Here is a 15,642-nt window from a genome sequence, read left to right on the forward strand (position 1 = left end):
GTAGAAACTCTTTAATTTTATATAAATTTAATATCGTTGGATGAGTGAAAACAGATGACTGAGATTGACTCATTATTATTTTTTCCATTGAATATCTTCTCATTTCCTACCATTAGTTTCAACAATATATTTTCACTTATTCAACAGTCTTAAATATGTACAAAACTCTTATCCCATATATATATATACGGTTAGGATCCACTTACCCTTAGATCGTTGGATGAGTAGAAATTAAAGGCTGAGATTAACTCATTGTTTCCTCCCATTAAACATCTTCTCATTTTTTACTGTTAATCTCAACATTTGATTTTCTGTTATCCAACGATCCTAGAAAGATATAAAACTAAAAATTTTACGGGTATAAATGGAACATAACCCCCACCACACACTTATATTAAAACAAAAATTAGAGAAAACGAGGTTAAATTAGGTAACTAGTTCCTATGCTATACATAAATTATATATTTAGTTTAAATATTCTACTTTATTTATTTTTTAAAATCAATTTTAGTCTTCATTCAATTAAATATAGGAATAATATAATTAAATTATAAGAACTTAAGATTATTAAATTAGAAAATATAAGCTAAATTTATAACTTACATGCACTACAAGACTACTACTAATGTTAAACTCAACATATTTCATAGCTTTGTTCGGCTTAGGATCTAACATATCAAAAAATTTAAAATATAAAGACAAAAATTAAATTAAAGTATATACATTAATTTTACAATTTGTGTTTAATACAGGGACTACGATAAGAATTTAACAAAAAAAAATTTAACTACTTTACTTACCATGATTTGATTTCCACTTTTATTTATTTTTGAAAAATAATAAATTTGAAAGAGGAAAAACACAATTTTCACTTCATTTGTTTGTTTATTTCTCTCTCCGCAACATCGAACTTCCATCCCCATTTTTTTTTATCGGAGATCCGAGCGACCCATTTCCGATCCGGCTTTCTCGTGTCAGATCCAAAAGCCCTACATTTTGGTGTTGAAAAGATGGCAACAATGGAGAGCTTGATCGGTCTCGTAAACAAAATCCAAAGAGCCTGCACTGTCCTCGGCGATCATGGCGGCCAAGGAATGTCACTATGGGAAGCTCTTCCTTCTGTTGCTGTTGTCGGTGGCCAGGTCAAATTCCTATTAAACCAATTCGTTTACTACTTCTCTCTTTTTTATTGTTGTTTTTCATTTTTATTTAAACCTTTTTTATCATTGGAAAATAGAGTTCAGGGAAATCTTCGGTTTTGGAGAGCATTGTAGGAAGGGATTTCTTACCTCGTGGATCTGGTAAAGTTTCATATAATTTATTGGAAATTTAATAAAACACCGAATAATAGGAAAACTAAACACTTAAATGTCGGATCTTGCTGATTGGAAGGTGATATAATTGGATATAAATATATTAATTCAGTGTTACTAATTTTAGCCAAATAAATCATTTGAGCATAGTTTTAGTTTAGATCACGACTATACTGAACTTGTTTTGCCGCGATCACTGTTCCAAAATTGAAATCAAAGTTTTCACTTGTAATTATGATTTAAAATGACATATACCCGAACTAAAAAATAAAATAAAAGACATGTACCTAGATGATATGTGAAGGTAGTTATGATGAAGAACATGTTCCTTTCAAAATCTAATTTTGTTTTTTTCTTGCGTTTTAAGGGATTGTTACACGGAGGCCATTGGTGTTGCAGCTTCATAAGACAGAATCAGGGGCTGAATATGCTGAGTTTCTTCATGCACCCAAGAGGAGATTCACTGATTTTGGTACTACATCTATTAGGATGCTCGATTATCTAAAAATTTGAATTTGTTACCTACTTGTGTTCTCAAAATTTATAGCTTATATTCTGTTTATGTTTCCGTTTTTTCTTCTTCTTTGGTAATATGTGCATGAAATTCAGTTTCTTCTTCCTTTAGGGAATTGGAGAGGTTATAGGTACTAGTTGAGACTTGCGAGTATACAGGTTTTATGAGGAGTGCGTATTGCTCCTTTTGAAATAATTGTATTTATTTGATACATTAGTGCTCTAGATTTGCTTTATGTGAGGCACTGACCCTCCTGTTTTTATGGGATATAGGTTGAGAATGAGGTTTCTGTTCTTCAGGACTTATCTTCATATGTAATGTATATGTCAAATAATTTCATTGTGGTACAAGTACAACTTGATTGAATCTTTTCCCATCCCCTTTTAAAGTAAGAGAAATGCTTGCATATGAAATAGACATTCTTGTTTACATCTAGATATTTTGAAAAGGTTAAGGAAAACAAAAAACCTTGTCTTCCATGTTTGAGCTATAAGTTGTAAAAAAATTAGTTATTCCATTAAGGTAAGAAGCTTCATGGTTGGAATATCTATGCCATTAAGGTAAGAAGCTTTGTGGTTGGCTCCTTTAATATTAGATTAGATTGTTTCAAACCATGATAAGTGCTGATTTGGTAACTTTAACATATGAGATACACAAAGAACCATACTCATAGTTATGGTAGCTATCATTCAGTGCAATGAAAGGACGTAAAAGGATGCTTTTACTTCTTATACTTTATTTTGGGTAAAAACTCTCAGATTGATATCATCCCTTGCACAAATGCACTCAACAAGCATTCTTAACAACTATGCAAGTAGCCGTCGAATGGTGAATTCAACTTGCACTGGATAAGCTAGAAAAATTTTCTTTTGAGATTAAATTGGTTTTATTCTTCTCCTCACTAACATTGTGCTTTCCACTTTCCAGTTCTTTATTTTTTTCTTCTCCTTGTAATGATTTTTTTTTTACTTTAAATATGACTGCAGGTCCACCATTAGCCATTTCCCCCCTGTAAATTTATAGTTTTCATGTTCTGTATCAAAATTGAGATGCTTATATTTTTAACAAGTGATATGAATACTGTTTATGCAGCTGCTGTACGTAAGGAGATTTCAGATGAAACAGATCGAATAACTGGGAAAACAAAGCAAATCTCTAATATTCCAATTCACTTGAGCATATATTCTCCAAATGGTCTACCCTTATACCTCTATCTTGATTTTATATTGTATGCAAGTTATTCATTGGACAATATAAAGACAATATAAAGACAGAATGAAAGATACATGCTGTTTTGATGCTTTTGCTAATATTAAGTTTATGAACGCTCTTTTGATATATATATGTGTGTGTTTGTATTCTCACCATAATTATTTAGTGACATTGTTAACTAATGTTAAGAATGAAGGATTAGTAATTCTCAATTGTGCTTCATTTGTACACTTTTATCCTGTAGTCCATTGTATTTGAAGCTGATTTTTCTACTGAGCAAATTAAATTATGCTCTTGATACAAGACTGTAATATGTTTGCTTTTATTTGGCAGTTGTCAACTTGACACTTATAGATCTTCCTGGGCTGACAAAGGTTGCTGTAGGTAAAAATAATTTTTTTTTTGAAAAGCTAAAGTGATTTGGATTTGATCTCCCTTGTAAGTGTACAATACAGAATCCTTAATCATGATGATTTTAACTGTGGCTTTTGCAGAAGGACAGTCGGATAGTATAGTCGAAGATATTGAAAATATGGTCCGTTCTTATGTTGAAAAGGTGAGTTACTTGACTCTTGCTGACTTGTAAATGATTTTTAATGCTAACATATATATTTTTTTTTGATAGGAAAGGTAGGCCTCTTTAAAAACCCCCTTCATGATTAACGGATCACACGGTGCTCCTTAATCAGCGGAAGGAGGAAAAGAGTGCCTCAATAATTCATTGATAACCACAAGTTACAAAGACTTAAAACAACCATACAATCTATCATACAAATAAGCAACCCAAAACCTAATAGAAACCCAACTAAACAAAACAGAGATCTATCCAATACCAGCCTTAGCTAAACTATCAGCCTCAACATTGGCTGACCTAGCAACCCATCTAATACTACTATTCAGTCCACTAACCTTGCCAACAATAGCTGTCACAATGTCTAAGTAAACATAGGGACAACGGTCGATGTTCTTGACCCAATCCACTGCTAATTTACTGTCTGATTCAACAATTAACCTTTCCTTAAACCGCTGCTGAAACGAGTCAAAGAAAGATAACCCTTTCATAATTGCCTTGAGTTCTAACAAAACAGGAGGACCTGGACCAGCAGCCTCTTGAAAAGAGCCCACCACCGAACCATCATGAACTCTAAGAATGCCCCCAACACCACTCTTCCTCCAATCTGCAGTCACAGCCGCATCCACATTCAGCTTAATAAATCCTTCTGGAGGATTAGACCAGGACACAGTTTTGATAATAGGAGAGCTTAATAAGGAGCAGCAATCCCCAAGTGAAGGGTCACAAATAAGAGAGTCCTTAGGGATAGATACAACCTTGTAGTAAGCTAAGAACCAAGCAGCCAGTCTACACCTTGCCAAAAAGAATAAATCAATTTGATATACCTTCCCCCCTCGAAAACAATTGCATTCCTACCCTTCCACATTGTCCATAAAACCACCCCCGGAATGAAGGACCAAATTTTCGAATTAGGTACCAATTCATCCCAAGCGACCAAAAAGCTGTGAGCATTGTCTTGAAAAACTGAAGAAACTCCCCAGAAAATCAAAAATTTATTCCATAAGGACCACACCACCGAGCAAGAAAAGAATAAATGTGCTGAGGTTTCATCCGCCTCTCCGCAAAAAGGGCAAGCAACATCCACAACAGTTGAAACTCCTTTCCTCTGTAGCTCAACTTTAACTGGCAGTCTTTGGTGCACGACCTGCCACAAGAAGACCTCCACTCTAGGAGGCACCGATCCCCTCCAAACATACTTCTTCCAAAAGGGATCTGTTATACCAACAGGCCTGCATGACTTAACACTCGAATTAACAGTATAGACACCTTCCCCATTGCCATACCAGACTAACCCATCCGATAACTCCTGAGAAAGAGGGATATTGTGGATTAGAGTCATTAAATCAGAGTACTGAAACAATTCCCATTCACTCAAATTCCTTCTCAAATTAACATGCCAAGACCAAACTGAAGATCGAAATTCCCCAAACTCATAAAGCTTCCCATACTTATTTATAGACAGCACATACAACCTCGGAAAATCACTTTAAGAGGGGAATCATGTGCCCAACTATCCAACCAAAATCTAATGCTCCCTCCATCACCCACTCTGACTTTAAAGTTGCTACGAAACTTTACTCCAAACTTATCATTTTTGAAATGGTTGAGGACCACCGATTTCCAAATCCAAGAAGCATGTGTAGGAAGTTTCTCGTTAAACAGCAGTAAACTGGGATCCAAATTGTATTTACAGCAAATAACCCTCTTCCACACTGAGTCTTTATCGTTAGCAAACCTCCAAGACCATCTCCCTAAGAGAGCTCTATTCATAAGACTTATATTCATAGCACCAAGACCTCCAGCACTTTTATCGGAGCAAACTTTTGTCCAATTGACCCAATGGATTTTCCTAGCCTCCACTCCTCCCCCCATAAGAATCTGGCCATGATGGAATTCAGCTTAACACTCACCGAAGAAGGCATCTTGAAGAGGGACATGAAATAGATAGGAAGGGAACCCAAAACTGCCTTCAGTAATACCAACCTCCCTGCCATTGATAGAGTCTTCGCCTTCCATCCGGCTAGCTTTGAATGAAACTTTTGAACTACCGGATCCCACAACATCATAGAGTTTCTCTTAGCACCAAGAGGCAACCCCAAATATTCCGCAGGAAAATGTCCTATAGGACATCCAATAGCATTAGCCCACTGAAGAAGCTCTTCCTCATTAATATTAATCCCAAATAATCTGCTCTTAGACAGATTCAGTTCCAGACCAGTCATAATTTCGAACACCCGAAGGATCCTCTTAACATTAACAATCTGAGTCTTCGAAGCACTACAGAAAATGATTAGGTCATCTGCAAATTGCAGATGAGATAAGTTGACTGAGGCCTCATCTTTACCAACCACCAGACCACTGAAGAGGCCCGAAGATACTGCTTTACGAAGCAGCAGGTTAAGCAGTTCTCCAACAAGGTTAAACAACAGAGGGGACAGGGAACAACCCTGCCGAAGGCCTCTAGCCATAGGAAATTCATCAGTAGGAACCCTGTTAACTAAAACTGACACCGAAGCAGTTGACACACACATCCGGATCCAACTACACCATTTAGAACCGAACCCCATCTTCGCCATAACTTTAAATAAAATGTCTCAATCTACCGAATCATAAGCCTTTTTAAAGTCTACCTTAAATACACAACCCTTCAAGCCTCTCTTCCTCCATAAATCAATTCCTTCATTAGCAATAAAAGAGCAATCCAAAATTTGTCTCCCAGGAATGAAAGCAAATTGAGACTCACTGATAATATCATTGATGCAACATCTCAATCTTCTCGCGAGGCACTTAGATAGGATCTTATACATCCCACCTACAAGGGAAATAGGTCTGAAATCATCTAAACTCCCAACATTAGAACCTTTCGGGATGAGAGTTAAGAAGGAATGGTTAATACCATGCTCCCACTCCTTACCCAAATAGAAGTTGTGGAAGAATTTCAATATATCACCTTTCAAGCTAAGCCAAAAGTTCTTAAAAAAACCCATGTTCAACCCATCTGGCCCAGGGGCTTTATTACTATCACAAGAATTAATGGTCCCCCAAATCTCATCTTCCGTAAACTCCTTCTCTAGCAATAGGTTCTGTTGCAGGGAAATTTTTGCGAAATCTAAGTTAATACCCTCCACTTCCATTGTTGAGCAACAATTAAAAGCTTTAAAGAAATGCTCCCTGACACTAGACTTGATAAGACCTGGATCTTTGGTGATGACACCATCAACATTTAGAGCATACAGAGAGTTCAACCTCCTCCTAATGGAAGCGCAAGTGTGAAAAAACTTTGAATTACGGTCACCACCTTTGACCCACTTCTCTCTAGACTTTTGTACCCAAATTTGCTCTTCGATTCTAAGAAGTCTCCAAAGTTCATTTCTCAAAAGCCTCAACTCTGTCGAAATGGCAACATCATTGGAAGGAGGATGATGTTGCATCCCCTTTTCAATCTGATGAATTTTGTCCTCTAACATAGAGATGTCCATTCGAGGAAATTGATTTCTATCTCCAGACCAGCACTTAATGGCAGACTTTGTATTCCTAAGCATACTCAAAATTCCAGCTCTTGAATTTTCTTCTTTGAACAGCTTAATAGACTCAACAACCATCTTCTCAAAACCATCCTCAGACAATAGATAATTGAACAGCCTAAAGGGTCTCTTACCCCAATTATCTACCCCCCTCTCCAGGAAAATTGCATTATGATCGGAGATAGATTTAGGCAAAAGAAACTGGTTGATACCGGAAAATTCTGCTGAGAAATTACAGTTCACCAGAAACCTATCTAGTCTTACAACCGTAGGCAAATCCCGATAACTGCTCCATGTGAAATTCCCCCCAACAAGAGGCAAATCAATAAGTCCCGTTTGCTGAATAAAGTGATTAAAAATTTCCAGTGAATTTCTGTTATGACCTCTGCCTAACTTCTCCTCTTCATTCAAATAGGCATTGAAATCCCCACCCACACACAAAGGGATACTGAACCCGTTTAAAAACAATTCCAGTTCATCAAAAAAAGCAGCCTTCTCTTCCTCCACAGACGGACCATAAACGTTTATGAAGCCACACCTAAGGTGGTTAGACTTGATCTTTCCAAAAACAACAATAAACCTCATATGAATAAATTGATCGTCAATCTCAAAAAAATTATCATCCCAACAACTTAACATACCACCAGATGAACCTATTGCTGGAGACTCAACGAACCCCTGCAACCCATTCAAACCACTTCTCCTTAAAAAAGACATTGGTAATTTTTCAAGTTTTGTTTCTTGAAGAAAAAGAAACGACGGTTTTTTCTCAGAAACAAGTTTTTGCACAACTCTATGTTTCTCTTTTTTACCCAAACCCCTAACGTTCCAAGACAAGATACTTAGCTTAGTCATGATACTCAAATAAAAAGAACCCAGAAAGCCCACATACAAATCTCGAGGTCAGATAGCCCCACTCAACCCTTTCTCCAATTCAACAATCTTTTGTATAAAAGCTTCCTTCTCCTCCTTGAAAGATATCCCCAGCATCTTACTAATTTCCCATGTAGCAATTGCTTCCTCAACCAGCAAAAGAAAAGCTGATGAGGAAACAGTATCAACACTAGCATGATCAACAGCTTCCCTAAATAGAGACCTTTTAATTCTCCTGTATGGTCTGCTCACCCAAGAACTGTCCAATTCCTTTATCGAAAAACCAGCAGCCTCGGAAACATCAGAAAGACAACCTCTAGAAATTAAAGCTCTTCCTGTCTCACCATTGAACACCCCTCGTGACTTTTCCTTACAATCCTGCACATTATTACAATTTTCCACAACCTGATTCCAGATCTTTCTAGACTTCGACCTACTATAAGTTTTCTTATGACTTCTGATGAATTTCCTTCCAACCGGAGCAGTCTTCATGGATAACGAACTTGCAGAGCAGGTTTGTGAACCATCTCTTAAACTTATCAGCTTTAAACCAACCGGAGCCCCTCCTCCAACTTCAACCCCTACTGAATCCTTAACTGTATCTGATGAAAAAGGACTACGGCCCATAGAGTTTAGGTAGTTTTCTTGCTCCAGACCAACCAACTGATGCCCTCCAAGGCCTGAATAAGGCCCACTCTCCCGGTCAACATTATCAAGCTTAAAAAGATCCCCCCCATACTTTTCCCGCTTTTATTACTTTCAAAAAGATCTTCCGACTTTTCATGTGGAGAGGAGACAACTCTCTCGGAATCTGTGACATTACCACGTTGTGAGTCTGCAACCCACTCCAGCACCCTATTGTGGATTTCTGACATTTCCTGACATCCCACGTGACCTCCATGCTGTGCCTACCCATCCTCTGTGCTCCATCCGGAGGAGTTCTTCACCGAAGGATCCTCTGGAACAACCTCTTCAGCCAGATCTGAAAAATCAGGAAAGAAATCATCCCCCCCATCAACCTTAATTTTTATCAGAAATTTCCTTCCATTCGTAGTAACTGAAGTATGATCAGGGATGTCAAAAGGGCTGACTACCCTAAGAAGCATCTGTTCAACTCTGCAGTCCACTCTCTGAGCAGTTTCTTCTTTAATCTTCACTAACTTGCCCCACCTGGATACCACCCTAGTGAAGAACGGAACCGACCAGCAATTTAAAGGAACTCCTATCATGGAGATCGTACAAAAAGCTCGGGGAATGCTTTCCTCATCCAATACCGGCTCCAACCTTTCAAACCAGAAGGACAAAGCTTCCCATTTTCCTTCCATTGCTAAATTCTTCTCTTCCACCGATTGGAACACAACCAGGCACGCATTCTTAGAAAAACCCCACCTAACAACCTTTACGTTGATGCCCTCATTCCTTAACGCTTTCTGCACAACATGAAGTTCAAAAATATCTTTGAAGATACCAGTAAGAGGATATATATCCAGGAAAACAGTAACCATGGTTTAATTAGGAACGGGTGCACAATGATGCAATAGATGATTATTAGACTGGATCAGGCATCTGCATTAAATATACAATGTGCAATTACGAGCTTTCAGTAATTAAAGGGTCAGTGCTATGTTTGTGTCCCCTGTTTCAATCATGAAACACTTGCAAGTTTACGCTTCAACTATCTATTCAATATCTTCAATCTTCCTTTCATGCATCATAAGGTGCCACTTTGTTAATAACTTCTTATGGAGATTATGGCTGGACTAATGTCCAATATTCATGGATTACATTGCTTTCACACCACAAATTGATGTGATTCATTGTTAAAGATTATATCAGTCTATCTTAAATAAGAGGAGCTGTTTTCTAACTAAGCTTGATTCATTGTACTCAAAATTTTCCATAGAGATAATCTTTAACATAGGTTAAAATTTGTTTAAAAAATTCAGCTTTCTTGAAAGTGTCTTAGATTTCTTGTTTAGTGGCTCCAAAGCTGGTTCTTCAAAATTGGTATCAAGATGCTAACAACCTTGTTAGTTATCCTGCCTAAAACCAATTGAGAATAGTTATAGATAGTTCAACGGTGGAGGATAATATCAGTTAACACTTCCTCCCATGTATTGGACCAACACTAACAATTAAAACAAATTGGCATCATACGATCGAGAAATTTGGGGGACAAACGAGAAATACATTAAAAAGACAACCTTAGTCTTTACTACCGTGTTAAACATCCATGCCGAAACCTATTAGAAGTGGGTAGAGACTTGGGAGGCACAACCTGGATAGGTTGCAGTAAATCTCAAACATACTGAATGTGATACAATTAACACTTTTGCCACATTCAGGTGCGATACAAACAACTAAAATAAATGGGCTTAGCACTTGGGTAACAAATGCTAGAACACAAACAACAAAGAATAAATAAAATAAACGAACTGGGCTACAATAACATTTTGCTTTGACAACATATTATGCCTTCAACCTGAGACCACTTAATTTTATCTGTCTCCATTGCCTTCAACAAGCAAGATCTGAAATTGCTTTTGTCCTAATGTTGCAGCTCTGATATTTTTGTTATGTTTCTTACCGAGTTTGTCTTCAATTATGTAGCCTAACTGCATCATATTGGCTATTACTCCTGCCAATCAAGATATTGCCACTTCAGATGCCATTAAACTTGCAAGAGAAGTGGATCCATCAGGTATTTTGAACATCTGCTTTATTCTGCCTTATTCTGATGCATTGTTATGTGATAGGAATTTTGCCTATGAGCAAGGAGATTTATGTTTTCATGATATTTTGTGTGTTCAGGTGAAAGAACTTTTGGGGTGCTAACAAAGCTTGATCTGATGGATAAGGGAACAAATGCTACAGAAGTATGTATTTAATCATACTTACTGCTTTGCCACTCGGTCACGGAATGCTTGCATAATATATGCTGAAAGTTATATATGCAGATAATAGTCTATACAAAATCATCATCAAACCCTACATGACAGTGTCACAGTCCATGATTTATTTTAAATTTGCTTTATTGCCTAAGGGCTCCATTTGAAATTATTATACTTCCTTTCTTGTGTAGTGTCAGATCAGTTGGAACAATTCTCATGTAGATATTAAAACCATGCATGAACATTATAGTTATTCGATATAAATATCAGGTTCTCGAAGGAAGGGCATATAGGCTACAACATCCCTGGGTTGGAATTGTGAATCGTTCTCAAGCTGACATCAATAAGAACGTTGATATGATTATTTCTCGTCGAAAAGAGCGTGAATATTTTGAAACAAGCCCTGATTATGGACACTTGGCAAGTAGGATGGGATCAGAGTATCTTGCAAAACTTTTGTCTCAGGTGCTTTTCATCTTTCTATTTTGTTTGCTTCAATTAATTTTAATATTATTAACTCACAGAAGCTTTGGCATCTCACTGTATATCTACGAGTCCTTATATTCATATATTATTTTAACTATTTTTAAATTTTATTCTATTTCAGCATTTAGAGCTTGTTATCAGGCAGCGCATACCAAGCATCATTGCTATGATAAATAAGACAATTGAGGAGCTCAATGCAGAGTTGGATCGCATTGGCAGGCCTATTGCAGCAGATGGAGGGGTAAAAATTTAGACCTTTCAAAATCAGTTTGCTTTACTTGTGAATGGATACTTCCTCAACTGTTCATTTGAACAATATTAAATGTATGTACAGGCCCAGTTGTACATGATTTTAGAACTTTGTCGTGCATTTGATCGTGTTTTCAAGGAGCACCTGGATGGAGGGTAAGTGCATAATTTTTTCAGCATGGAAACTTCTATACCAGTTTGATTTAAGTTTTTGGTCGGCGCATAATTCTTATTAGAGTATTTCTACTTTCCGTTCAATTTCTTATGTTATGAGACTCGATTCCTAAAAGTATGTTGACATATTGGTATTCGTCTAGTGATTGTAAACTTACAATTAAGGAATCATATTATTCAATCTTTAAAGCTCTTGTTGTGACCTCTTACTATTCAGTATTGTCTGGTTGGCTTGTATATGGTGCTAGTGATAGTCAACTATAAAAATGAGGCTACGTCCTAGAAAGTTCTATAAATCTCATGGCATTATTTTCTTATAGTTGTATAGTATGTTCCCTTTTGATGTTGTCAGCTATGCCATTTCCTGTAGTATAATTTGAGACTTGTCCCTTAAATTTTTATATAATTAAACAGTAAGTTGCTGCTTCAGGCGATCCGGAGGAGATCGGATTTATGGAGTTTTTGACCACCAATTGCCAGCTGCTTTGAAGAAGCTCCCCTTTGATCGCCACCTTTCATTAAAAAATGTCCAGAAAGTTGTCACCGAAGCCGATGGCTATCAGCCACATTTGATTGCTCCGGAACAAGGATACAGAAGGCTCATTGATGGTTCTATTACCTATTTTAAGGGGCCAGCTGAAGCTTCTGTAGATGCTGTAATGTTCTTACCCGTGCTGTTACTTTTACTTTGAGTACAGACACACACAACCACACTGTAGATGCTATAATACTTCTACTATTGCTGCTGTTGTTTGATTGACTTTCAACTTTGTGAAGATGCATTATATGTAGAAAAATGGCATGTGCAGAGAAGAAGATTATTTCTCTGTATTTCTTGATCCTTCTATTGATAAAAGTGGCACCTAGTCTAGTCTAGGAAAAATTACACAAAATCAGCAGTTAAATCCTTAAATGTTATCAGCTAGATATTTGGGAATATAATTCCCTAATTATACGCAATCTACACTAATCTACATTATATGTTACTGGTTTGTCGTAGACCAACAGGAAGATTCTGACAAGAAGATTTTGTGTATAGTATTTGTGGGAGATTTATTTGTTTGGTTCTCATGAGTCTAACTCGCATACGAGGGTCATTTGGGCTTGTGTTTCTTTTAGTAGGTTGTTTTTTATTGCAATTTCTATTCATTCCTTCCTAAATAATTTTGCAAAAAAGTGAAACTTTTATCTTGCATGCTTTGATCTTCAGGTACATTTTGTTTTGAAAGAACTTGTGAGGAAGTCAATAGCTGAAACTGAGGTAAGTAGTTATTATCTGGAAACATTTGATTTTCATGAATCTTTGGGGAGAAATATGGCTCCAACGAATCATTTTCATGATTTGTCACTTGTAATTGAAATTTTTCTTATATGAAATGGAAAAAGGAAAAAGTGTATGTGTGTGAGTGGATTTTTTTTACATGCTGCTTTTGTGGGTTCCTAGAAGTTGACTCAATCTTACAACTTTTTCTTTATGCACTCATTCAAACTAATAATAGACCCTATAGATAATATGCTAATTGGAAACAACCACAGGAATTGAAGCGGTTCCCAACACTTCAAAATGACATAGCTACTGCTGCAAATGAAGCTTTGGAAAGATTTCGTGAAGAAGGTCGTAAAACAGTTATACGGTTAGTGGAGATGGAGTCCAGTTACTTGACTGCTGATTTTTTCCGGAAGCTTCATGCAGAACCAGAGAGGAAACCAGAGAAGAATGCAAACCCACCCGGCCCAAATAATGATCTTTACCATGATCATTCGCTCAGAAGGATTGGTATGTGAAGTTCTCTTTGCTGATTGTGTTACTACACTTTTGCTTTGTTTGGTAGGAGTGCTGCGATAAACTAACTTCACTTGATAACTTTTAACTGCTCAAAGCCTCAAATGGCTTGTTTTGAACAAAGAGAAGGAAAGTATTTTGCTTATTTTGAATAGGTCTTATTTTTTACTAGAATTTTTACTTATCTTTCTAGTTTCAAATTTAAATTTAGTCTTCTTTATGATATGGCAAACTATTTTAATAATCATAAGAATTAAGCTCTTTCTTGTGTTCATACTTGTGTGATGAAATAAGACATTTGTGCTCGAAGACCCTATTAGCACTTAATTTAGAGTAGTTTTTCAAAATAATCTGAATTCTATTTATTCTTAAAATTCAAGGTACTCTTGAAACTATGGAAATTCCTTAATTATTTGCAGGACTAACTTTAGAATAGAAATAATGTTCAAACATTAGTCTTAAAGGAGAATATATACAATATTGATTGATTAACAAGCAGTGGAAAATGTGTGTTTGTTGGTTCAGGATCAAATGTTAGCGCTTATATAGCCATGGTTTCTGATACATTGAAGAATACCATTCCTAAAGCTGTGGTTTATTGCCAAGTCAGAGAGGCCAAGAGGTCTCTGCTGACCAACTTTTATGCCCAAATAGGGAGGAGAGAGGTAAATTACCTTATTATAATTTTACTTCTTTTATGCACATATTTGAAGAAATTTGGTTGAGTTTTAAAGAAATGAATGTGAAGAGTACACCCATTTGAGAGGCTTGTCTTAGTCAGTGTTCTTTGTAACCCCTTTACACTCAACTTCCCCTGCCCCTGAGCTTGTAGATGTTTATCAGAAAGGAAAACTAGTGAAATTAGACTCAATGTTGAATATGTTTATGTTCTGTGCATATCAATAATGAAAAGAAACAACTGTATACAATTTTATAAGCATCAATGGTGAACATTTTAGACAAATTCTCGTGTTATTGGTAGGATAGGATTTTTTAAGTTCCCCTTGAAGAGTTGTTTACACCCTCTAGGCTCTAGTTATTTCACTTGCATAAAAGGTCTTCCTTTCCAAGATGTATCATTCTTTCAATATGGGAAAGTAGGCATGAAATGCCACGTACATACATTACTTGATCTGCACTTTTCTCAGATAATGCAGCCGTGAAATGGATAAAGATACTGCATTATGTTGCTGTTGTCTTGTTACTGCATTACGAGCCTTGCTAAAAGCTTTTTTTTAGATTACGACTAAATCTTTGCGATGGTTATGCAGAAGGAACGGCTTAGTGCGATGTTAGATGAGGACCCCCAACTGATGGAGAGGAGATCCCAAATTGCCAAAAGACTGGAGCTTTACAAATCAGCCAGAGATGAGATTGATGCAGTCGCTTGGAAATGATATCTTTATACACATTTATCCATATTTGTCACGTCCATTTCAGAGAATTGTTCATTTACATATGGACAACATATTCTTGCAGCGATTTTGTGTATGAACTTGGTAGTTTTAATTACAATGATTCATGATTCGCCTTTGGATAGTTTGAAATGGTACCAAAATTAATAAACAAATCACTGTGTTCTATTTGGCTCGGAACGATAACGAAGGGTTGTATATTCTTTTATTTTAACAGTGTAGGGTCGTTCATTGATCCTTGTATTGCTACTTCTAAAATTATTAAACTTTTACTTGTTTCATTCAGCACAAATCTGTCAAATTCATGACATGGACTTATATGCTACATCAGCTTCTACGTATTAAAAGTATATTATAAGACTGCTATGCAATAAAAAAGATTGGTAATGCAAGTTGAAGGATCAAATTAAGAAAATTTACCAAGTTTAGGTAAGATCTAGGTACAAAAAATAGTTCAGGTGCTACCAACTTTAAGGCAGTACGGATTAAGCCTCAGTTACACAAACAATTAACATGCACAACATTAGAAGTAATAGCAATACAAGGATCAACCATCATTAGGGTTGTTTAAAGTTTGGTTTTAATCGAATTAACCGATCGAATTGAAGTTTTTTTTGGGTCGGTTGGTTAACGA

The 15,642-nt window shown here is 36.4% G+C and overlaps 1 protein-coding gene across 1 annotated transcript; it reads left to right on the forward strand.

The window, feature by feature from the left end:
- The first annotated feature begins 867 nt into the window (after positions 1–867).
- Positions 868–15,129, forward strand: LOC120134670 (dynamin-related protein 1C-like). The gene is made up of 16 exons (XM_039151113.1): positions 868–1,142; positions 1,238–1,301; positions 1,681–1,785; positions 2,920–3,021; positions 3,373–3,423; positions 3,534–3,595; positions 10,621–10,711; positions 10,822–10,886; positions 11,172–11,366; positions 11,509–11,628; positions 11,722–11,792; positions 12,241–12,466; positions 13,021–13,071; positions 13,347–13,587; positions 14,119–14,258; positions 14,865–15,129. The coding sequence occupies exons 1-16, from the start codon at positions 1,011–1,013 to the stop codon at positions 14,988–14,990; spliced, it is 1,842 nt and encodes a 613-aa protein (XP_039007044.1). The 5' UTR covers positions 868–1,010; the 3' UTR covers positions 14,991–15,129.
- The last annotated feature ends 513 nt before the right edge of the window (positions 15,130–15,642 follow it).

This window comes from Hibiscus syriacus, unplaced genomic scaffold (genome assembly GCF_006381635.1).
Source record: "Hibiscus syriacus cultivar Baekdansim isolate YM2019G1 unplaced genomic scaffold, ASM638163v2 tig00110597_pilon, whole genome shotgun sequence".
NCBI classification, from domain to species: Eukaryota; Viridiplantae; Streptophyta; class Magnoliopsida; order Malvales; family Malvaceae; genus Hibiscus; species Hibiscus syriacus.

Excerpts from the sequence above, each read along its gene's own strand:
- LOC120134670 (XM_039151113.1), top strand. The coding sequence starts at position 1,011 with ATGGCAACAATGGAGAGCTTGATCGGTCTCGTAAACAAAATCCAAAGA. Across the intron at positions 1,143-1,237 it reads TTGCTGTTGTCGGTGGCCAG|AGTTCAGGGAAATCTTCGGT; the intron begins GTCAAATTCCTA and ends ATTGGAAAATAG. Across the intron at positions 11,367-11,508 it reads TTGCAAAACTTTTGTCTCAG|CATTTAGAGCTTGTTATCAG; the intron begins GTGCTTTTCATC and ends ATTCTATTTCAG.